Raw genomic sequence first — 23,644 nt, 5'->3', positions numbered from 1 at the left:
CCCGCTGACCAAACCATATGTGTAATTTCTGTGAAGCTATCCACCATTTTCAATCTCTTCAAAAATTCCTAATTCGTCATCCAATTATCACCTTTGTCCCTCATAGCATCGTATCACTTGGCTGCGAAATCCACCAATTACAATTCAAGCCCACCACAAACGAAATAGCAGAATTCTACAGAAAACAAAAAAAAGTCAAAAACTCTCCCTACCACCTCCATTACCAAATCACCAAATCCATTACCTCCATCCCAGTCCACCATATCACATCACCTCCAAACCAGCCCGCAATCCTGTACTCATTATCAACTACCCCAGAAACACCTTAGAACGCATCAACACCCACCACAAATTATGGACGCCGGCTTTCTCAAGGTGCATTTCTTGGCGCTGAAGTTCAGCCTGCCGGAAGCCTTCTCCCATGAAGAGCTCTCTGCAATTGCCCTTGAGGCCCTCCAGATCATGGATCACTATCAGGCGCTTCATCCAATGTACACGAGTTTTCAAGAATACGTCCGAGATCGGCCCGAGGCGGCCCAATTTACCAGCGATTGGGCAAGAAAGGTCGAAGGAAACCACCCGAACACGTCCTTTTTGGTCGAGGTGGACGAGGCTGCTTCCACAGATAAGCAGAAGGTTGTCGACGAGTTCAAGCAGATCTTGGCCGTTCTGGTGATCCAGTGTGACTTCCGCATGGTGCAGTTCTACTTGGGCAAGCTAGAGAATATTGTTCAGTTTCCGGGCCAGGTGACGAGCCTTCAGGGATTCACAGAAAACAGGTTTTTCGAACACCTCTTCTACCAAACAGTGGCATTGATATTTGGCCACTGGTGGTTTGAACTGGCAAAGAAAGTGAAACACGAAAGCGACGAGCCGTATAGTGGGCCCTCGGGACCACGAAACATTGCATCCATCGAGAAACGGACCCACACTTACCACACCCGCTGCTCGTTTTTGTTCAAGTCGCTTGAAGACAAGCCAGAGGCTGTTGTGAACTCGATTCAGCCGGAGTTGCAGTACTACAACTTGGTGCAGTGGCTCTGTGCGCTAGCAAAATTCACCCAGGGCAAGTTCCATCTATTTATCGCCGAGTTTGACCGGTTGTACGAGCACATCCTGGCACTAGAATGCTTGGATCTTGGATCTGAGACCTTGTTGATGTATGCGGTGGCTTCAATTGCCACGAGGCCGTTCAAGGACCTCAACTTTAATCTGAATGAGGCGTTAGTGGACGCTTATACCGAAAAGGCGGGGTCCCTAGAGCTAAGAGTCTTTGATGTTCTCACGCTTCTATCCAACGGTGAGTTCCACGCAGCTAAGGTCTCTTTGAGCGACGAAGAGCTCCTAAAAAGGCTTCATGCTTGTCTAGGCTTTGCCTTGCTGGAGGAAAAGGAAAGTTTCTTTGAACGTCTCTGTCGCCTCATCGACCAAAAAGCCTTTTTGTTGATTCTTTCACTCACGAAGCGTATACTGAGGGAAAAGCTATTAGCCATGCTTGGGTACGCCCCTGGTTCGGCCATCTACGACGATGTCTCCAACAAGTTGCTTCTCTTGGTCTCTGTATTAAGTGCGGGAGAGTCTAATATAGTCTATGAATCTGCGACCGACCTGTTCTGCTACAAGTTGTCGCCTGATGCGGATAAAATTGATCTTCAAACCAGCGTGGAAGAGCTCACACACGAGGTTCGGGCAGAGGCTTCCGCCAGTATGCTCAAATCGTTGCTCATGAAAAAACACTTCGAATCATGATCAGTCTCCTTGTGAAAGCTTGTACACCAACTCCATCATGAACAAGCGCCCACTAAGTGCGTTGAAAACAACGTTTCTAACGTCCACTTCAAAGGGCTCCTCGGAGATGAACTGTGACACAAGGTAGACGGTAAACATAATGCAAAAAACACCGCAATCGTCGAAGTTGTCCTGCTGGTCGCATGGCATCTTCATGACGTTAAGTGTATCGGTGGGTTTAAATATGGCAGCCTGGAGACGCTTGGCAAGTTGGCCAAGGAGCTCTTCTCCATCGTGATCGTCCTCAGAGGACATTGAGTCGAAAACGTACAATCGTTTTTCCATGATGCTCAAAACACACAATGCCCAATGATCTCCGTTGTTGGCGTTCTCCAAGTCAGTGGTACTTTCAATGAAATTAAAAGGAATGAACAAGAACTTTGCTTTGGCCAACTCTTTCTGAGGCAAGATCGCCAGAACCTCTTCCACTACAGGGTAGTGCAAGAACAATTGAACGAGTGAAGGGTAAAGTAAAAGGATTTGGTGACCAAAGGGTGCTTCTTTCAAAAACAAATGCGTGAGCAACTCATACACGAGCGCAATATTGTTATCATTGAGCCACTCCCCAGGCACTAGATAATCCACGTCCGACTTGAAAAAAGCAATCGACTCGTAATGAAACACCTTGAAGTCGGTGGGGTCAGGCATAGTGTTCTTCTTCAAGATCTTGTCGTGGATCTTCTTGATCTGTTGCTTTGCTGTGTACTCATTGAACTCATGATCAGTGAAGGTCTCAGCAATCCCGTTTCTGGCCTGCCTGAGCTTCCGGGCGCTTGCCTTTTTCTGCTGCTTCAATTCCTTACGCATCTTTCTTGAAAGCTTCCTAGGGCTCAGCACGTCTTCCTCCTCATGAGTATCGGTCTCTGGAGTAGTATCAGACTCCTCAATCTGCAAGTGCTCATCCCAATTAAGCTGGTCAAAGCCGTTGCTGTGGACCTTTTCCCGGCTCGTGTGTTGGCTAGGAACAAACAGGAACCCCTTGTGTGGGTCCAAAACAAGCATCGTTTTGTTCCTGGTTGCTGGGGAGTTGGTGATGTGGGGTTCTATGCCTTATCATCAAGTGAAAATTCGCATCCACAACTACAAAGACACCACAAAACATGAGATTGCGGAGCGTGTGCCGTCTCAACTGGGCACGTCTCAGTCACAGCTATGCAACCCGGCCTCCGCTGGCAATTCCGTATAAAACGGGCCAGCCAATGCACGAAACAAGACCACACTACCTACCCGAACCAGGCTTCCTAACTCCAGGAATCACGGCATTGGAGTACTACGATCGCCGGATGCGTCTCGCTAAAGATCTTCCTATACGTTCAGCGGTGATTGTGGCCGGAAATAATGTTGTTCACAGCTCCGGCTCGGTATTTTACCACTTCCAACAAGACACAGACCTATACTACCTCACCGGATGGCTTGAGCCCGATTCGGTCGCCGTGATTGAAAAAGTGGCAGACAACAAAAACGACGATGACGTTGTATTTCACATGTTAGTTCCTCCCAAAAACCCAGCTACCGAGCTCTGGGAAGGTGCCAGAACAGGACTTGAAGGTGCCTACGATTACTTCAACGCAGACGAGGTTGTGGAGATCAACCGCATTGATGCTTACCTCAAGGGCATCGTGAAACGAAACGACCATATCTACTTCGACAGCAAAAGTAAAGGAGCCAAGCTGTCCAAATTCGGCAACTTCTTCAGTCTAGGCTACCACCGCCAAAGCGACTCCATCGACGAAATGCTCCGTGGGAAATCCGTGAAATCGTTGAAACTGGTATTGGCGCAGCACAGAGCCATCAAATCGCCTGCCGAAATCAAGGTGATGCACAAAGCTGGTCAAATCTCCAGTAGAGCGTTCAACACCGCCATGGCTCAGGTGAGTCTGGAACCGTTTGTCACAGAAAAGCTTCTTGCCAAATATCTAGAATACGCTTTTGTGAGAGGTGGCTGTGACAGAGAAGCATACATTCCGGTGGTTGCCAGTGGCCCCAATGCTTTGACCATTCATTACACACGCAACGACGATATTCTCTATAAAGACGAGACGGTATTTGTTGATGCTGGCGGAAAACTAGGCGGATACTGTGCTGACATTTCCCGTACATGGCCCAATTCACCAAACGGCTTTTCTGATCCTCAAAGAGATATCTACACTGCCGTGCTCAACACCAACCGAATCTGCATTGACCAATGTAACGAAAACTACGGCATGTCGCTCCACGACGTTCATGAGCTTTCCGTGACGACATTGCTCCTGGAGCTCCGTTCGCTTCCTGGCTTCTCCAATTTGTCGAGATCTGACGTTTCCAGAGAGCTCTTCCCACACTACATTGGCCACCACCTAGGCCTAGATCTCCACGATACACCATCGGTTTCCCGTTTTGGCCGTTTACGTAAAGGTAACGTCGTCACTATTGAACCTGGCATTTACGTGCCCTACAACGACAAGTGGCCCAAGCACTACCAGGGCATTGGTGTGAGAGTGGAGGACGACATTGTGGTGGGAAGCACACCAAGCGATATCCTCAACTTGACCAGTCTTTGCGCCAAGGAAGTGGCCGACGTGGAGCTGCTAGTTCGTCTGGGTGCCACCACCCCAGGTCTCTACGACGAAGCGGTGCAAATCAGCATATAGAGAAAAAAAATTTCTATTCACAGGGACAAAGCAGGCCCTCGGGGCCACGTAGATAGGAAGCCGCCACTAGCGACCAACGTTCAACAACAAGCTGTTCTTGGAGTCCTCGCCAGCCTTGCCAGAAGGCAAGTAAGAAACGTTTGGCGAGGCAGCCAAGGTCAGAGCAATCTCCTTCGAGGCGTCCAAACGTCTGATCATAAGGAGACCGTCACCGGCCTTGGCCAATGCTTTGGAAACGGTCTCGGCAGCCTCGGCCTCACCCTCAGCACGGATAACGGAGGCCTTTCTCTCCTGCTCGGCTCTGTCAACCAAGAACTTGGCTCTCTCGGCGTCCTGCTGGGCAATCTGCTTCTGCTCCACGGCCTTGGTGAACTCCTTACCGAACGTCATGTGCGTGATCAGCACATCCTCCAAACGAATGTTGAACTCGTTGGCTCTTCTGGAGAGCTCCTGGCGGATTCTGGCACTCACCACCTCACGCTGGGTGATCAATTCGGCAGCGTCAAACTGCGCCACAATACTCTTCAAGATCTCGTTACCAATGGCAGGCAACACCCTCTCGTCGTAGTCCAAACCCAACGTCTGATAGATTTTAGGGAGGTTCAACACCTCTGGTCTGTGCAACACCCTGAGGGTCAAGCTGACGTTCTGAAGATCCTTGGAACCCGTGGTGGTGGCGATCGTCTTGGGTTTCGTACGCACGTCGTAGATAATTGGCTTCTGCAACCAAGGAATGACAAAATGGGTACCCTCACCAATGACCCTGGACTGAACACCGCTAAGACGGTCGAAAATGACCGCTCTTTTGCCGCCTTCAATGTCGTACATGGCCAGCTGGACTACAGCAAAGGCAAGACCTGCAGGAAGGGCAAGGCTGCTGATTTTGTCAAGGACTCTTTTGGACATGAGGAGGAGTAGTAGTTGATGGCAAGCAAAAGTGCAGGACCTGGATATGGGAGGAGTTGCCCCAGTGGGGTTTCTCAACCTGGCAGGAAGATGTTTTTTTTTACTTTGGTTTTTTATTTAGTTTGTTTGGAACGGTTTTGATTGAGTAATTGGGTAATTGAATGATCGTTGGCTTGGATGGTTTGGTGGGTTGATGGAGGTGGGTTGCCTATGGCTGCGAACAGGGATAGCATGAGCAATAAGCGTAGATAAGGAAGAGTGGGTTGGATTTATTCTATCCAATGATCTTTTATAAGTGAAGAAAACGTCAAGGAGGTCTTTTTACGCAATTGGGGCGGTGGTGGCATTTTGGTGGTACCATCGATGATACTGAGGCGTGAGGCGAGTATGGTGAGGCGATCAGGTATAAGCAGAGCTCTAGGGAGAATTCTCAGCTTTTTAATAACCTTCTATGGATTTGAGTCGATTAAGTATAAACTCTGTATTTGAATTGCTGCACCGTGTGGCTCCCTGATTTCATGTTACTAAGCTTACAAGGTACACTATAGACCTAGGAGAAGTACAGTCGAAAGTTTCCAAACCTGACTCAACTTTCTTTTTACAGACATCTTCTCCTCTAAGAAATTTTACTAATCTCCTAAAAAATCCACACTTTGTCAGAAATCCAACTTCCTTGAAACTCCCCTCAGGTACCGAGATCCTCGGGTTCCATGCCACTTTTCGCAGCCATCTCCTGAAACACCACCCCAGGAGTTTCAGCCCCTTCAACACAATGAGTACAAGGCGTTGGTTCCTTCATTATTAAATACCGCCGCATTATCCAAAACTCCACCCCTGAACAATTTTCACCGAAGGAGACACCTGAAACGGCAGACCCTGTGTGGTGCACCCGTACACCACATCCCACTATATAATAGCAGCAGTTTCCCTTCCTTTCCCACCAACATGGCCTTGGAAGTTAGCAAAGCCGTGCTGTGGGCACAGCACCACGCCAGCCACATGATCCTCCTTGCAGTGTTTTTCCTCATGTCCATCATACGAAATCTCGAATACACCTACCACAAGGCGTACCTTCGTCTTCTCCTGATCACCTACTACCCGAACAAGCTGCCCCTGGTGATCCGCAACGACGTGACCCAGTTGGCCAAAATCCCCAAGAGGCTTAGTTGCATCATCAGCATGCGTAGCGAGGACGACGAGAACGGCGGTATCGAGGGTGCCGTGTCGGATATCTCTGAACTCGCCGCCTGGTGCTTGAGCGCTGGTATCCCTAGCTTGACCATCTACGAGGAAACAGGTGCCGTCAAGCCCAACTTGGGCGAGTTGGAGCGGTACATCCAGAAGAACCTCCGTGCTTACTTTGGCGTGCCTACGCCCGCTTTCACCTTGAGAGTGCCCCATTCAAATACAACCGTGACCCTGGGCGACACGTCGGAGAGCCAGCCTGCGTTGGACATCGCGTTGCTCTCGCGTGTGGACGGCAAGCCCACGATCGTGGAGCTCACCAAAACCATGAGCGAACTCACAGCCAACCACGAGTTGTCGGTCAAAGATATCACCGTGCAGTTGATCGATGAGGAACTCAGCGAGCTTGTGGGCCCGGAGCCAGACTTGCTCATCTGTTTCGATCCTGTCTTGGATTTGCATGATTACCCCCCATGGCACTTGCGTTTGAGCGAGTTGTACTGGGATGCCGACAACGACAGCGTCAACTACCCTGTCTTCATCCGTGCATTGCGCCAATTCGCAAACTGCAAGGTGAATGTGGGTAAGTAGGTCAGGCTGTGTTCTCAGCCCATGTTGAGAGGTCCACGGGGCTTCCTTGCATGTCGTGACGTGCTTATCCCTATAGTATGGTGAGGCAATTGCCAGAAGAGTGCTAGGTCATGGGGGCGGTCAACAGATCGTCAGATAGATTAATAATGGTTACCTAGGAGTCAGCATAAGCAACTAATATCGTCATAGAAATGCATCAGTTATGGAGAATATCGTAGGAAAGATGTAGCCTCATGCCGTGCGGCTGAAACATCACCTCGAGGCGATAAGCCACGGATATATCTTTTTTTTTTTTTTTTTGTTTGATTCATCTGATTAAATGGAAAACCCTATTTACCTCTACATAGAATAAAAAACCATTATATCAGCTTCCAGTCTAGTGCCACTTTACCACACCTGCGAACTAAGTCATCCCCCTGTGTCGTAACTAGGCCCTAGCCTGCCATCGCAAGGATAGTGAAGGTTATGTCATCGACCCGTCGGACTTATGCGTCCCTTCGCTTCTTTGAGCTGAGCTCGCAGAAATGGGGAAAGTCCAGTAGAATCTCGACTGTCACGTAGCCTTTGAAGATACGTGCGGTAAACAGTTTTTAAAAACCAATTTAAACTGTGAAGGTTTCGATAAGAGGTGTCGAGCGGAGCTAGCATGGCATTGAGCCCCATAGGCTCGCTTCCCTGCAACTCTTTCCACCACCATTTAGTGATTTCGCAGTGCGTGTAGATGTGTCGAATGAGGTTTCTTTCTTCCAATTGGAGAAGGCAAAGATGACATTGCATGGGTCTAATACTATCGTCCGGAAAATGTAAGGGTACATAAGATCCGAAGTTGAATAGGTGCAAGGCCGTCAAATCTTTATATCCTAACCTTTCATGTTTGTATAACTTGCGCCAAAAGGTGGACCATCGGGAAAGGCTCTGGGCTTCCGGACAAATAGTCATAAAATAGCCCGGTCTAATGGGCCCGTCTTTGGAGTATCTCTTTCTGCTCAAGGATTTGAACTGCTCAGGTTTAGTCGCTTCCGTTTCCTGTGGCGATATCATAGGTATTTGAGCCAACGACTGGTTAAGATGGTTGAACCCCTGATGGACCGCCAAAAGGCGATCTGGTGGGGAGCCTTGTCTAGTACGTGTCACAACCTCCTGCCATGCTTTGATGTAGCAAATTTCGCTGTGACTAAAAGTCCAATCAAGATTGGCGTAAAAGCGGTCCGATTGTTCGAAGAGAAAATCGGCCGGGTTAAACGCGGTTGCTGCATTAACAGCGATGTCTCGATTGTGTGATATGATTTTCGCCATATGATGTTTGATCTTAAGCCTGAGATACTTGATATACCATCCTTGTTGATCGGTGAGGAGAGCAGCTAGCACTGCGGCTCGGTGTCCCTGTAATTGGATCTTCAACTGAATAAGCCCATACCCCCCATTTTTAGGGCGGGCGTAAAGCTTGCTCAGATGGATGCCTTTGAAAAATTTCAGGATTGCGTTATCAACTGCTGTAAGTTCCAGTCGAGACATACAATGGACTAAATCTCTATACACCGTTTTTGAGGCGATAAAGGTATTGGTTCCCATTGCTCGACTGATGATGTCCGTGCTCATATATCCTTGAACTCGACTTGTTATTTGCAAGTTTGCAATAAACGAGGACCAATCAGTCCCTTTGATCAGGAGACCAAGGTACGACATGTCCGTCAGGTGGATGGATGTTTTCGAGTAAGGAAGAATATCAACCGTCAATTTAGGATATTTTCGATGAAACCCAATAAGCTTTGATTTGTTAGGATTGAGAAGACTATTGCTAGCTATCTCAAAATGACGGATCATCGCTCGGCAATGAGTATAATCCCGAAAACTGTTCAAGTAGACGTTTATGTCATCTGCGAAGGCGTGATACCGAATCCTATCCAAGTAGAAACCTTGATAATAGAGGGGGAGACCCTCAAGGGTTTCTAAATGACGGAGAAAGGGTTCTAGCGCGATGTTGAAAATCAACGGTGAAAGAGGGTTGCCTTGTCTCGTGCCGCATCGAAGCGGGAAACGGAGCCCATCGACATTGTTGATCCTAAGTTGTGCTTCTTGACCCTCAAGAATCAGCATTATGAAGTTAATTATGAATTTCCCGAGCCGCATCTTCTGCATAACTGATTTGATGTAGTTATGAGAAATGCGATCAAAGGCTTTAGTAAAGTCTGCCATCAAAATCGCTTGTGGGGAATTTGCTTTAATATTCTTCACCAAGGGGATCATGGAAAAGAACTCCATTGTATTATTGTGGATGTTTCTATTCTTGATGAAGCCTCTTTGGTTCGGGCTGATAATCTTGTCAAGGATCTTTTGAAGCCGAATGCATGCTGCGCTAGAAACAACCTTCAACGCAGCATTCGAAAGAGAGATTGGCCGTTGATCTGAAACCAAGTCCGATGCTTTTCCACTTTTCGGAATTAAAGTAATTAAGACCGATTTAAAGCACTTAGGTAAGGTTGCGGTCCGTCTCATGTCGTTCGCGGCCGCTGTTATTTTGTCTCCAATTTCGGACCAGTAATGTTCTAAGACCGGAAAAGGAATCCCATCCGGACCGGGTGCAGAAGCTTGGTCTGCACCAAGAAGAGCCGTATGGAGTTCCTTTTTGGTGAAAGGCCGATTCAAAGTTCGAATATCTTCTCGAGTAAGAGCGCTCTTGAGTGGCTCGAGGAACAGAATTAGATCGTGTCTTGGCGGGTCAACGGGTTTGGAATAGAGGTCTCTGTAATAATTTGTAGCGAGTGTAAGCATGTCAAGAGTCGAGCTTGCGCTCTCTCGTGAATCTTCGCTCACTAGTTTTTGAAAGATCAGAGTCTCGATTCTCTTGGTTTGAAAGCACAATTTGGTATTCATCTCTTTCTGTTCCATTTTCAGTGGAGAAAAGGAGTCGGAGATAATGGTGTTAGCAAATGTGGGATCGTGTTTGCGGACATAACCCATGAACTTGATGTATTCGAGTCCCTCGCTTTGTATGAGAAAGATGGATCGATCAAGGTTGGTTGAAAAGGGGATTTTGATAGTTGGGCCGAACGAGGTCCGTAATCGTTGCATAGGGTAGCGGAATCTAGGATATCCTATCAACACACTTGAGTCCCTGTCAAGACGAAACGTAACCTTGATGAGATGGTGGGAGCTAGTTATGTGGGGTGGTTTAATGATTTGATATCTCATAGCCCGGTGTCTCCATGATCGGGGTATGTAAAATCTGTCAAGTCTTCGGCATGTTGCTCCTAAACGAGTTGGAGTGTTCGTAGGAAGTAACGGAATCTGACTATCATAGCGAGCCACGTCCTCGGTGTGGGCCTGCTTATTTAGATCCGCAATTGCGTATCTTGCAGGTCGTTCTGATCGGACATCGGCTTCCATTGAATGATTAAAGTCGCCCCCGTACAAAAGCTTGAGGTCTGGCGAGCTTCTTTGCAAGGTTGAATAAGTGAAATTGATCTCAGAAAGGATAGATGCTTGTGCACGTTTATCTTCCGTTGGGAGATAAAGGTTTAAAAGAAGCAATTGTTCCCCCGCAAGAGTGCGGACTCTAATATCTGTAAAGCGATCGCTATGAAACAGGTCCATGTTAAGCTCAGAAGTCGAAAGAACCGAAAACGAGGATGGATTGAGAATGATACCTGTATGATTGAGTATACCGGTTTCAGTTTTGCCGGAGTAAAACTGTCGATGAGCAGCGTTTGCGAGAGCCTCAAGTTGGAGGACCTTCTCTTCAACTAGTGGAACCTCTTGGATAAAGAGCACGTCAAATTTGCGTGCTAAGTTAATTATCGTGGCGATATCAGTTGAGTGTTGAACATTGAACGATCCAATGGTCAATTGTAGCGGACGTCCAGGTTTGTGCGATTTGAAACCAAACGGGTGTTTGATTTCTATGGTCTTTGCATTAACTTTTTCTTTTGACATATTCAATAACGATATCAATGGGAGGCTCCCATATCATGGGATCTACCCGACCGAAGTACCCTTCTGAATTGCGACGGAGAGGATGCTTCTCGAGTATTGTTATCGATTGGGACTGCCGTTTCTCGAGCGGCAGTTGTTTCAGCTTCTGAGGGGGCCTGTTGGTTCATTGGGGGACCTCTAGGCATCAGTGGCGTATTTTTGGAGCGGTTGCTCTGAATGTTTCCCTGAGAGGGTTGATCTCGGGGTAAAGTTGCGGAGGACCCATTCGGTGGATCCACAACCGGGTCCGGTAACGTGTCCGTTATCGGCTCCACCTCTTGACCAACGTCAGGAGGATCGGGTTGTGTATCTCCCGGAGAGATGAAGGGCTCTTGGTCCTCCATCGATGGGGTCTCAGCCGTAGCTGCAAGAAGTTCAGTTGCAAGAGGAGTTGCGAACTCCTCCGATGATGGTAAATTTGGAATCATCACGAATTAAAGTGTCTTAAATAGCGAGTGTTGGTCGTTCAATCAAGTGGTTAAACTCTGAAGATTTAATTTTTGGACTTACTATATGTGGTGAATTAAATCATGGTATGTTCAATTTGTAGTGTGTGTGAATGGCTGCGAAAAATATAGAAACCAAAGAAGAAGTCTAGGTTCCAGGCGTAATGTAATCTAAGATAGAGCAAAAAATATAACGAGACGTGTTTAATGAACTTTTAAGGTCAAAGAAGAAATTGCATTAAAAAATGGAATCGTCTAGATTATCAGATTTGAAATATCAGTGTTTGCTGTTAGTGGTACGAGCAACTCTTCAACCTAGTGATTTCATGATAACATATATCGATTGAGAGAAAAAAATGGGAGGCTTCAGCTCTGCTTTATCAAAATATACGTGAAAAAAGTCATAAAGAAGGAGTGTTTCAGGCTACGATATGAGTAGTCACTTGAATTTTACCAGTAAATATTGTTACAATGATCGAAGGAAATACTGTGGCATAAAACGTACTTTTACAACCACTTCCACCTTTTTATAACATCTAATACTCAAAAGCTCCCCAAAAGAAGAGCCACGATCGTTGGCCTGACGATTTGTAAAATCACGCAATGCCGCTGATTCCGAACACGGTGATCTAGAATTACCACACAAAGCGCCAGATCACAGTTTCATAAATTTCATAGCAGGACCACCTCAAAACCACTCGATCGAGCTTAAATACTCCAATCACTTCTTCACAACCAACTCCCCACCTCTGATCCCCGTTGTCTCGGCTACAATGCATGAAGCCGTTTTTCGCAGCCAACCACCACCTTCCTGATTCAGAAAAAAATAGTGAAAAAAATCCATCATCTTCATTTTAGAAAACTCAATTTGGCTTTTGATTTTCATGAAATCCAGAAAAATGGACCCTGGCCTTGAGCACTGGCGTTCCTGCCCAATGGTGTAGTCTCGTATTGCCTCTCGTTTGCACCCAACGCGGTCCACCTGCTTGCTTTAGCAGACCATAGTGTAAATTGATTTTCCAAAATCGGAAAATAATGGAATCGCTGACCTCAAATACACACTTGCAAAAAATTCACCAAAACTTTCTTGTTCACCGTTTCTGTTTACTTGTCACTTACTCAGTGTTGACGTCCCGTTGCAGGAAAGGAGACCGAGCACACGGGTATAAATAGCAGAGGGTCCCACCCGAAAAAATACACATTTTTTGGCATGAAAACAAGGCCACGTAATTCCCCGGTCACCCAAACTTTCTCTTTTTAAATTTAACTCTTCCAGGCTGTGCCATTTGGAGCCTAAAGGCCCCGGGCGTGCTTTTGTGTGTACGGCACGACCCGTCACTTGGCGCGATTTGCTGTTCAGTTTTCCCATCCGACAATAAAACTCCACAACAGCGGGACCTTCCTTTCTTCAGAAATCACTGCAGCACCGCCTTCTCACAGATCGATCTTAAAATCAAACGGATTTTAAGTTTTTAGAAGTACCTTGTTGCAAAGCCCCTGCCCAATTCCAAACAGATTCACCCCCTCAGTTCACCATGGGATTGTCGTTCAGTAAGTTGTTCAGCAACCTCTTTGGCAACAAAGAGATGAGAATATTGATGGTTGGTTTGGATGCCGCCGGTAAGACCACCATCTTGTACAAATTGAAGCTCGGTGAGATTGTTACCACCATCCCCACCATTGGTTTCAACGTGGAGACCGTTGAGTACAAGAACATTTCCTTCACCGTGTGGGATGTCGGTGGACAGGACAAGATCAGACCTTTGTGGAGATACTACTTCCAGAACACCCAGGGCATCATTTTCGTTGTCGACTCCAACGACAGAGACCGTATTGCCGAGGCCAGAGAGGAGTTGCAGCAGATGCTCAACGAGGACGAGTTGAGAGACGCCTTGCTCTTGGTCTTTGCCAACAAGCAGGACTTGCCAAACGCCATGAACGCCGCCGAGATCACCGAGAAGTTGGGCTTGCATTCCATCAGACAGAGACCTTGGTTCATCCAGTCCACCTGTGCTACCACCGGTGACGGTTTGTACGAGGGTTTGGAATGGTTGTCCACCAACTTGAAGAACTCCTCGTAATTGCCCACTAGGGTTTCCTAGAGGAACCCGGAAGGGTGGCGGCAACGGTGACCTGTATTTCTTCTGCCTACGATGTCCTACTCTTTTACTTGTCGCTTCGCTATGAAGTCATGCTTATTTACTTTTTGTGCCCCACGGGTATAGAACGCATGGAATTGTAATCAATGTTTTTGCTGTAGCCAAGTTTCATCCGGTGATGAATATTTCGATCCATGTAGGCCACTGATGCCTGATCGAGCATGATCCGAGTGCTGATCCGACTAGGGCTCGAGCCCTCCAAGCACGTGAGACCATTCAGCCCAAGACATCCGTACACCCACATAGTGCGGCCCCCATAGTTAACAGAACAGGTTGGCGAGCCTGGAGGGTTCATCTGCAGTACCTCCTCACTGCCATCCACTCTGAAAAAAAATTTCTTCAGAAATCTTCTCTTTACCGCAGACTAATACACAACACAATGGTATGTGCCGCCGAAACACCACGAAACATCCGAGTCAGCCCAAGCACACCGTATAGCCCATTTCATTCCAAATCGAAAGATGTCATTCCCGTTCAAATCCAACGTCCAGTCACCCAGATAGAAGTCATCAAACCTGAAGAACCGTAATGTCGAAACATGTCCCCGACATCCACAAAGCAAACCAATCCGATTCCACGGGAGGCGTCCAAATTACAAGAATCCAAATCGTCGTCAGTTTCCTTCCCAAAAAACACATTCATCTATCCCATCCTCAGTGCAAAAGACTCGTCCATAAACACATTACTAACAACCAGGCCGGAGTTAAGGTTGCCGAATTGAGAACTAAGTCTAAGGAGCAGTTGGAGCAGCAGTTGCTCGAGTTGAAGCAGGAGCTTGCTTCTCTCAAGGTCCAGAAGTTGACCAGACCAGCTGTTCCTCAGATTGGTGTTGTCAGAAAGGACATTGCCAGAGTTTTGACTGTCATCAACGCTCTCCAAAGAGAGAACGTCAGAGCTTTCTACGCTGACAAGAAGCTCATTCCAAAGGACTTGAGAGAGAAGAAGACCAGAGCTTTGAGAAGAGCCTTGTCCAAGCAGGACGCTGCTAGAATCACTCCAAGAGAGAGAAAGAGAAGAGCTGCTTTCCCAAAGAGAGTTTACGCTATCAAGGCTTAAATAACGTAATGGTAATATTCGTGTATTGCTGCTGTAGACCTTTAGGCGGGCCTCTTGCCCTGTTTGAACTGGGCCACTTTTTCCCGCATGTCGACATCGTCAATGACGTCTTCGAGCTTGAGGGGCATTCTGTTGAATGGATCGGTTGGGTCACTCAATAGATGTGCCTTGACGGTGGAGCGGTCCATGGTGACTCTGGATCCGGGCAAGATCACAGGATCCTCCATCAAGGTGAACATCAATGGATCCAACAACTCTTCTGGCACCTCACCCAATTCCATCTCTTCCTGTTCGTAGGCGACTCTCTCCTGCTCAGCTGCAAGACCAAACAGGTAGAAGTCTCGGATTAGCGCATCATCAACTGTGGTTTTAGTGGTCAAGATGTTTTTGGCCTTTTCGAACCACTTGACATCAAAAGATCTGCCGTCCCTAGCCACAGCCTGTTTGAACTTGCTTTCTCCACTCAAGTTTGCGTAGACCTCGCAAATGTCAGCCAAGGTCTTCTTTGGATCAAAGTCATACTTCTCAGGCTCCTTCACCTTCAAGTTGGAACATTTAGGACCCACCAAGAGCGACAAGTTGTAGTCCATCATACCGGCAAGACGGTCCACGAGCTCACCGATGGTGAAACCCTCAGGAACCTGCTTTGTGAAGAGCTTGAACAACTTCATGGTTTGATTTGCCAAACCCATGTACGATTTAGCTTTAGATTCCTCCGTCAGCAAGTTTCCTTCAAGCTCCTCAGTGGTACCAAACTCATCAGTATTTCCTTCACTTCCAGCTTCCCTGGCGTTCAACTCGACTTGCAAGTTGTGAATGGAGTTAAGAGAGTTGAAGGCCTCGTCGATCAAAAATGTCGTATCGTTCAACATACGTGCAATGAAACGGATGAAAAACTCAACATTATGCCTCAGGTAGTCTGTCAATTGTTTCCTGTAGTGATCATTATGCCACAACTCTTCTATAATCATCGAGATGTAGAATCTGCTGTTGAACTTATCATAGAACTGCGAGGAAGCACCAGTCTTCTCGATCATCACGTAGATGTCCAAAAGCGAGTAAAGAAGGTTGTTCAAAACCAACTTGTTTGTGTTGAAGATATTGGCCATATATCCTGGAGATCCGTTTCTCATTGGAAGCGATCCACCAAAGAAGATCTCAACGATGCTTCCCTTCATATGTGGGTTACCAATGAGCTCTGGACATCTCAACAAGATTGTAGCAAATTCAACAAATACAGAGAGCTTCTCTTCGTTGGTCATTAATGCGTTTGAGCCGTATCTGCTAATAAACTTGCAGTAGTTGATTAAGCCCAGCAACATGTACTCAGGGAAGTATTTCCATGGCACGGGCGTTTTGGTCTTCAAAAAGTCATGGTCATCCAACTGACTGACTCTTTCGATTTGGAAAATAGGGACTTCGAGTCTGGGGAAGGGGTGCTTGTGTTGTGGGTCAATGGTACGAGCCATGAATTGAGAAGCACCAATAACGAAGTCAAAGATCTCCAGGTTGACGTTTTGATCGAGAGACACAGCATCAATAGCATATACTCTGCAACGAGAGGTGTTGACGAATTCGGTGATACGTGGCAACATGCCTCTGGCAGCAGGATCACGTTGCATTCTTGCAAGCATCTCGGTGGACCTCTTCAACTCATTCTTTAACCTTCCATGTTGAGTGATCATACCACCGATACCGTATTCCATGTAGGTCAAAGCCAAGTAGAAGCAGTCCGAGATGAAATTGGTTTCTGTCTCCATGGCATCATCATAGTACTCATCCGCTTCCGAGCTGGACGCATACATTCTTGCATCCTCCTTGACATTCAACAACTTATTCTTTGGACCAAAGTAGTCGGGATCAATCTTGTCAAGTTTAGAAAACATTGGGTAGTCCAAGAATGGCATACTGAGACGAATCAAAAGGTAGGAGATGTTGAACATGAATCCGTCACTAGGCAACTTGTTGGCCTTAGCATGAGAACCAGTTCTCAAGTGTGACACATTCACCAAGTCGGCGAACCACTTCATAATATCCTGTCTTGTCTGAGGAGATCCACGGATGAGCTTGTCCATGATGAACCAGATTCTGTCGAAAACCACCTTCATTTCATTCTGAGCAGAAGAAAAGAGCGGCAGTAACTGAGCTGGGGAAAGCTCAAGCAGAGCATCTGATTTGGAGCCGCCAGCGAAATAGAAGGCAGCCACCTCACCGGCAAGAGGAGATAGTCTCAAAAAAGAACCCAACAACGTTTTGTGTTCGAAATCTAGACCTTTAGATGGATCTGGAGGGGCGAACCCATCGACTTGGGAGAAGATAGCAGCCACAGGCTTGACAGAAACCAAATTCTCCCAAATTGAAAGGTACTTGCTGTATTCGGGTCTCTGGAGATTGAGACCATGTAACTTGGCACTGATGGTAGGCAAAAGCAAGCTCATCAAGTCCAAAAGGTAGTCCAGCTCGATGGACTTATTAATGATATCGACCAAGAAGGGGCTCATGTCGCTGCGGTCGATGAAGGTGTCGATGGACTTTTCTATGTCGTTGTTAAGCACCATTTCTGGTATTTGGAAGCAGATAAGACCATACGAGGCACAGAAGTTGACTATACTGCTGACGATAGCCAATTTTTGCTCGTAAATCTGGTCTTTCTTGGGTAAGATACGCTTCAACTGGAACGCCTTCTTGTATACGTCGTAAAGGTACACTATAGGTAAGGTGGAGCTTGGGGTACCCATATCAGTCAAAATCTCCACAAACACATCCTCGATGGATTCAGCAGAAAGCTGGCCCGAGGAGCCCAAATCAGAAAACTTCTTGAAGTCGACCCCAAACGTTCTAGGGATTTCAGCTCGAAGCCACTTATCCACCAACTCTGGAGTCAGCAATGTGGATTCCACAGGAGGAGTCTGTTTCTGTGGTTTTGCAGCAGCCAGCGGTTCCTCTGCAGCCCTCTTCTGAACAGGAGAAGGTTTTGGCTGTTCTGGGGCCTTTTTGACCGGTTCGGGCTGCTTCTTTGGTGGATCTGGTTTAGGACTTTCAGATCTGGATGTCTGACCTTGCTGGGACGACAGCTGGAGCGCCGCCAAACGGGCCAATCGCTTAGCACGGATCTGAAAGAGTTAGAAGGAGCTGGAAAACATGAAAAACTGCTTGTACATACATCGTCTTGGCTACTCATGGGGTAGTATAGTGATCTGGTGAGTGAAGAAGGCGATATATAAGTGGTGCACGGGTGTGGGTGTAGTATGGCTGCTACACGGTGTAAGCTGGACAGAATTGGGGTCTGGTATTTGGAGGGGAGTTTATATATGATGCAGTTTTTAGGGAAGTATTTTACTGGTTTATGGGAGTTTGAATTTGGAATTGCGATATGAGGCCTGGATTAGTGAGAATCATGCTATCTGTTTCATCATTGGAGATCTCACGTAAGCTGGACCAAATAGGGAAAAGGATGAGAAAAGGGCAAATAATAAGAATCTTTGATGTACATTGAATGCTTTAGTCTACATTTTATGGCCAAAGATGCTACATGCCAATCTCAGAGGTACCTTTAGACTATCACTGCACCATACTATCAGCCCCCATAAATAGACCACAAGGATCTGAAATTTTAACACCCTTATGTTATTGATATAACTTTTCAAAATGTCGACAAACCACCTTCCCATCTCCTCCACAGCCATAGGCCCACGTCGCAGGGTGAAACCAATTCCTCATAATGGTTGCAAAATACTGCGTACTAACAAAGACGTTGGACGTTGCATTGTCACAAAACTGACCTGAAACTGGCCCATCTGGTCCGGCACTTGCCTCCAAGCTAAACCCGGATTTCATTCGTTAAATCCCAGATTGTGCATCTCCTCCAGAATCATAACCATCACTCAGGCTCACCATTTTCACGTGGGCGCCACACCCCGAAGGTTCCATTTTATGAAACAATGAAGGCAAGGTTAGCGGAAAACCAGAATATCGCTGGTCACTTCTTCGTTGGTGAGCTATATTGTGTAATTTGTCTCATCTTCTCAGTACTCATTTAGAGTAATGTCGAGATCTTCAGATCACCCAGCATCCGATCCTCCTTCCCAATAGCCATAAATCCTCGTTTTAGCAATTCTTCTAATCTTATTTCAAAAATGCTGCAATTAAAGTGACATAATGCCTCTCCCTCCGTTGCACCCAGATTGCCTCGGATACTTGATGGAAAAACTGGGGTACTTGAGCCGCGGTATCAGCCCCACAATTTCAATCCTCTACCACCTTTCTTCTTCACTATTTATTCACACAAAACCGATAAAAAATGTCAGAATTGTATACGGTCGAAAAGAAGGTAGCAGACGGCGTGTTTCCCCGTGCTCCGGGATCCACCACCTTGCCTACGGACAAAATCAAGCTTGTCTACAACAAGTTCACTCCAAAGCAGCCGATTCCCAAGGAAACCACCAAAATCAACCTTGTGTTCGCCCACGGCTCGGGAATGAACAAGGGCACGTGGAACTACCATATCCAGAAGCTCTACGAGGCCAGCGAAAAGTACACGTCGTGGAAAATCAACAATGTCGTCGCTGTGGACTTCTTCTCTCATGGAGACTCTGCTGAACTCAACAGGGAGAAGATCGGCTGGACGGCAGACTGGTGTGACGGCGGCCGTGACGTGGTTGAAGTGGTGAAGCACGAAATCAGAGAAACTGGCGATTTCACTCCAGACGGATGGACTAGAAATATCCTCGTGGGCCACTCCTTAGGAGGTTTTGCTGTGCTCTGGGCGGGTTACCTTGAGCCACAGCTCTTTGATTCGATTATTCTGGTGGAGCCAGTGATCCAGTACACCCAGGCTTTGAACGAGTGGTTCTTCAAGCGTATGATCAAGGCCGGTAAGTTCATTGTCAACGAGTACCCATCTGTGGAAGCAGCGCACGAGCACTTGAAGAAGAAGACTTTCTACAATGTGATGGAGAAGAACGTGCTTGACGCGTTTGTGGATGACGAGTTGGTTGTCAACAAGGACGGAACCGTTCGTATCAAGGCCGAGAGAAGACACCAGGTTGCAACATACTGCGGTGTGTCTTACTCCGCCGAGAAAGGCATGACGATTTTGAAAGATCTCCAGATTCCCTTCTACCACATCACCGGAGCCGACGCCACGTGGACACCCAGGGAGTCCGTTGACTGGATCAGAGAGGAAGTGCCTGAACACCTCCTTGAAACCGCCGACATCCCCAAGGGAGGCCACTTGGTTCACGGCGAGCAGCCCCTCGAGCTGGTGAGGTTGTGGATCGACTTTATCGACAAGCGGGCCAAGTTCACCGAGGAAGCTCGTAAGAACTTCCCTGAGGTCAAGTACGGCAACGACAGGAAGAAGATCTTCGAGGAGCAGTGGAAGTTCTTGGAGGCCGTGGACGTGGAGAACTTGTACCACTACAGGTACGTGCGTCCCAAGCTCTGAGTTTCTGGTGAACTATAATATATAGAAATAGATTCGTTAGACGTTTGGTGAGGACGATCAATGGCTGCAAATGCCCCGCCCCCGCGCCCCACCTCGCTTACCCGGGACTCTCCAGGACGGAGCACAAAGAGGAAGAAAAGCACGGGGAGGTGGGGTTTGTGAACAACATTGGATTTTTCGATCTTTTAGGAAGTGCTTATTTGATTACATTCCTTAATATTTTAAATCTTCTCTCCTGCTTACATGTTGGAATTAGTGGAAATCAGCAGGTCCGGCACCGAGGATGTCTGGACCATAAGCGAATACCCACGTTCTAGGCTTCCCACACTAGGTTCCGAGAATGTTGACGTGTTTTTCTGAAAATTACCTAAATCAAACCTCTCTATAAAAAAGTCATCGTTAATTTCATTAAATCACCCGGATCAACCGAACCTGATCAAACGACCATACACAAATGTGAGACACCCATACTCAGCCACAAACGTACCCACATCAATATCAAACCAAATATAACTACCCCAAACTAGCAAACAACAACTGTAGATTCACTTTCTCCTCATTAAACAGTACAACTCCCCCTGGGGACCCAAAAAATCACCGCTTCGTTCTGGCCTCTCGCTTCCTGCATCCCCCGGGACCCGACCGCCCCGGGGTACCCCGGATTCTTCCCCAGCATTTTTCAATACACCATCACCAACACCATGACCAGGCGACTCACTCCCCAGGAGAAAAAGGCCAGGAGGCCTGCCTCCAGAGCCTGCACGTTCTGCCATTCCAAGCACCTCCAGTGCTCCAACACAAGACCGTGTCAGAATTGCATCAAACGAGGTATCGCCGATGAATGTCAGGATGTGGTTCGAAAAAAGGCAAAGTACATGACGCCGCCGGAGCCAGATAGACCCCAGGTGACCCAGCCGAAACAGGAACCCGAGTTTGATCTCCAGAATCTCCACAGCAGGTCTTACAGCATGAACCTAGCAGAAAGCATCGAACTGGCTCTAGGGAAGGATTCCAGTGGACTGACGCCTTCGACAAACTTCAACTCCAACTTCCTCAACCAGGAGTACATGATGCTAGGCGACTTGATCCTGAAACCGCTGCTGCCGTCGCTGTCGTTTGACAATCTCAATATGCCTCCTCCGATGGTCTCACCAAACATTGTGTCTGATCACGATACAGACAGAGAAAGCAGACCTTTCATTGCCTTGGGGGACGCAAGAGACGAGGATTCAGGCCTGGACTTCTCTCTCCAGTTTGCTAAAGCCACAGAGGCCCAGTACGTGCTGCCTTTGCTTTCTCACCACATCTACCAAACAGTGCAAGATATCTATTCCAACAAAATCATTGGTTTCGACTACCCGTCGTCGTACCACTCGCTCACCTTCTTTTTGAAGAAACGCTTTGCATTAAGCGATACGGACACGCTGCCGGAGGAGAACGCCAGAAAACGCAACAACCTACTAATAATCTTGAAGCTCATAGCCTCGTACAGACCTACGTTTATTAGTGCCCACAAGTCGCTTTTCAAGCCGTTTGACTTCCAGTTTTTGGAAATGTCGTTCCAGCGGTGCTTGCTAGATTACGAGAATCTTTCAAAGTTGAATGCTTCCCCTACAATCATCTGGCGTCGTACTGGCGAGATTGTCAGTATATCCAATGATTTGGTCAACCTTCTCGGTCTCAGATCGTCCGACATTCTTTCGAAACGTACGTTTATCATCGAGCTCATGTACGACGACGAGTCCATCGTGGAGTACTTCCGTTTGTTCAAATCGGTGGCAGTGGGAAATCTTCATTCCACCATTGTCACTCGTTGTAAGCTCATAAAGCGGTACACGGAACACGAAAGAATCGCCCGCACAAACACAAGAATCAGGGATTGTGACTATATCGAGTTCTGCTCGGCCTGGACGGTCAAGCGAGATCTTTTCGACATCCCAATGATGATAGTGGGGCAGTTTCTTCCTGTATTACCCACGAGCGATAGTATCAGGACGTACTAGGGCCACAGAAAAAAGCAGAATCCACGGTCCGGCACCAGGAACGCAGTATTTATAAAAAGACGATCGTTTTGGCAATTTGTAGGAGATTAAATATCTTAGTGGGTAAGTGTGGTATTGCAGAATGGCTGCGAAAGAGCCAAACATTGATGCCACAGAGCCTCCCTATGTGACCAAGCACAACACAAAAACTCTAAACAGTGTTTTTCTGGCTTCCTCACCCTGAAAGCTTATCTACCTCAGGGGCTCCCCTCCACCTTGAAACTCCACCTTGTCACAATGCGGTCATTCCACACATCACCAGATGTCTCCGTCTAAGTTCAGTCACCACAAAATAAAAAATTATGTTCCCCACCACTTCATCCTAATTTCTCCATGCCCCAAACGTGCCCTACATTTTCCGGCCTCCAATAGCTGACCAGAGAATTCGATTTATTATGGCGCGAGTTTAGCCGTAGAAACCGTGACAAGTGGTGCAACTTTTTTCCCGCCCTGTAGACCAGCGAAAAGGAGAAAAGTGTTCGAAGTTCCCAGATTGAACTTTTCGAAAATCATTGGAATATCAATTGTTTGCTTTGCATTCGCCGATTGTAGATCGTCATATCGATACCCATAAGTGCTTCTTCACATAATCGCATCCAACTCCGTTCTTCTAGAAGCCTGACTTGGCTGCGAAACTTGGCAGAAAGTGGTGTTACTCCAAATCGTCCCACCACTGCCCCGCAACACCTATAAAAGCATGCCGTGGGGATTCTTTTCCAAACCATTACCAATCACAAATCAATAACATATATTCAGAAATGATCAACCCAAAGCACGCATTACTTGTTGGAGGCGCCTTGTACGGCTGTGGTGTCGCATACATGTTCAAGAACTACTACCAGCGGTCGTCTTTCAGAAAGATTTACGTCACGGCGGACAAGAACTACGAAAAAGTCAAGATCTTGCACCCACCAACGCAGGCGTCGGTCTGAGCGCATAGCAATATACAATTAAGAGAAAGGAGTGTAGGTCCCTGAGGGCTTAGAACAGGTAGAGTAGTGAAGCGCTGTGTGGTTCGAATTCATCCATGCTGTGACTCGAGCTGGTGATTCAAATTTAGCCACCAAAAGCATCTTTATACTTTGCTTGCTCGTTCTTTGAGTTAAGTATGAGCTACTGGGTGACCCGGAGCTCATCGGGCTCGGACTTCACTTGACACATCCGAGACTTCAATCGTGAAAACAACATCCCAAACTAAATCTTTCCCAAACATCGGACCTCTCCTATTCCCTATAAGCCTCTCTTGTCGCCTCGACGATCGCGTAGACCTTCCTGGCGCCGCATCCAGACGAAACTTTAATTGTCAAAAGTAGACTTTAAGCGGCGCCTCCCCAAGCCTCAATCTAAACCATCGTGAATTCTTCACCCCTTCAACATCATCCCAATTCCACCTCATAACCCTTCAATCCACCGTCCCAAATGT

General features: G+C 47.2%; 11 protein-coding genes across 11 annotated transcripts; 7 read left to right on the top strand and 4 right to left on the bottom strand.

Annotated features, from left to right (window-relative positions):
* Positions 1-354: 354 nt before the first annotated feature.
* Positions 355-1,634, top strand: C7M61_003984 (uncharacterized protein; the record flags this gene model as incomplete). Its single annotated transcript, XM_024859314.1, has 2 exons — positions 355-1,567; positions 1,624-1,634. The coding sequence occupies 2 exons, from the start codon at positions 355-357 to the stop codon at positions 1,632-1,634; spliced, it is 1,224 nt and encodes a 407-aa protein (XP_024712616.1).
* Positions 1,635-1,749: 115 nt separating this feature from the next.
* On the bottom strand, positions 1,750-2,790 carry ULP1 (Ulp1p; the record flags this gene model as incomplete). Its single annotated transcript, XM_024859313.1, has 1 exon — positions 1,750-2,790. One exon carries the CDS (start codon positions 2,788-2,790, stop codon positions 1,750-1,752), a length of 1,041 nt encoding a protein of 346 aa, XP_024712615.1.
* Positions 2,791-2,888: 98 nt separating this feature from the next.
* On the top strand, positions 2,889-4,418 carry C7M61_003982 (aminopeptidase; the record flags this gene model as incomplete). Its single annotated transcript, XM_024859312.1, has 1 exon — positions 2,889-4,418. One exon carries the CDS (start codon positions 2,889-2,891, stop codon positions 4,416-4,418), a length of 1,530 nt encoding a protein of 509 aa, XP_024712614.1.
* Positions 4,419-4,484: 66 nt separating this feature from the next.
* On the bottom strand, positions 4,485-5,324 carry C7M61_003981 (prohibitin subunit; the record flags this gene model as incomplete). Its single annotated transcript, XM_024859311.1, has 1 exon — positions 4,485-5,324. The coding sequence occupies one exon, from the start codon at positions 5,322-5,324 to the stop codon at positions 4,485-4,487; it is 840 nt and encodes a 279-aa protein (XP_024712613.1).
* A 945-nt stretch (positions 5,325-6,269) lies between these two features.
* C7M61_003980 (ditrans,polycis-polyprenyl diphosphate synthase) lies at positions 6,270-7,100 on the top strand (the record flags this gene model as incomplete). Its single annotated transcript, XM_024859310.1, has 1 exon — positions 6,270-7,100. The coding sequence occupies one exon, from the start codon at positions 6,270-6,272 to the stop codon at positions 7,098-7,100; it is 831 nt and encodes a 276-aa protein (XP_024712612.1).
* Positions 7,101-8,695: 1,595 nt separating this feature from the next.
* FGR14 (Fgr14p) lies at positions 8,696-11,033 on the bottom strand (the record flags this gene model as incomplete). The annotated part of the gene is made up of 3 exons (XM_024859309.1): positions 8,696-8,715; positions 9,701-10,086; positions 10,384-11,033. The coding sequence occupies 3 exons, from the start codon at positions 11,031-11,033 to the stop codon at positions 8,696-8,698; spliced, it is 1,056 nt and encodes a 351-aa protein (XP_024712611.1).
* A 2,020-nt stretch (positions 11,034-13,053) lies between these two features.
* ARF2 (Arf family GTPase) lies at positions 13,054-13,599 on the top strand (the record flags this gene model as incomplete). Its single annotated transcript, XM_024859308.1, has 1 exon — positions 13,054-13,599. One exon carries the CDS (start codon positions 13,054-13,056, stop codon positions 13,597-13,599), a length of 546 nt encoding a protein of 181 aa, XP_024712610.1.
* A 606-nt stretch (positions 13,600-14,205) lies between these two features.
* Positions 14,206-14,733, top strand: RPL35 (60S ribosomal uL29 domain-containing protein; the record flags this gene model as incomplete). Its single annotated transcript, XM_024859307.1, has 1 exon — positions 14,206-14,733. One exon carries the CDS (start codon positions 14,206-14,208, stop codon positions 14,731-14,733), a length of 528 nt encoding a protein of 175 aa, XP_024712609.1.
* A 41-nt stretch (positions 14,734-14,774) lies between these two features.
* C7M61_003976 (ubiquitin-ubiquitin ligase) lies at positions 14,775-17,914 on the bottom strand (the record flags this gene model as incomplete). Its single annotated transcript, XM_024859306.1, has 2 exons — positions 14,775-17,846; positions 17,897-17,914. 2 exons carry the CDS (start codon positions 17,912-17,914, stop codon positions 14,775-14,777), a joined length of 3,090 nt encoding a protein of 1,029 aa, XP_024712608.1.
* A 1,119-nt stretch (positions 17,915-19,033) lies between these two features.
* Positions 19,034-20,179, top strand: C7M61_003975 (alpha/beta fold hydrolase; the record flags this gene model as incomplete). Its single annotated transcript, XM_024859305.1, has 1 exon — positions 19,034-20,179. The coding sequence occupies one exon, from the start codon at positions 19,034-19,036 to the stop codon at positions 20,177-20,179; it is 1,146 nt and encodes a 381-aa protein (XP_024712607.1).
* Positions 20,180-20,880: 701 nt separating this feature from the next.
* C7M61_003974 (Zn(II)2Cys6 transcription factor domain-containing protein) lies at positions 20,881-23,153 on the top strand (the record flags this gene model as incomplete). Its single annotated transcript, XM_024859304.1, has 2 exons — positions 20,881-22,146; positions 22,995-23,153. The coding sequence occupies 2 exons, from the start codon at positions 20,881-20,883 to the stop codon at positions 23,151-23,153; spliced, it is 1,425 nt and encodes a 474-aa protein (XP_024712606.1).
* Positions 23,154-23,644: the final 491 nt, after the last annotated feature.

This window comes from Candidozyma pseudohaemuli (assembly GCF_003013735.1).
Source record: "Candidozyma pseudohaemuli strain B12108 chromosome Unknown scaffold00011, whole genome shotgun sequence".
NCBI classification, from domain to species: domain Eukaryota; kingdom Fungi; phylum Ascomycota; class Pichiomycetes; order Serinales; family Metschnikowiaceae; genus Candidozyma; species Candidozyma pseudohaemuli.
Note: the sequence above shows the minus strand (reverse complement) of the source record. Positions and strands in the feature narration are given on the sequence as shown.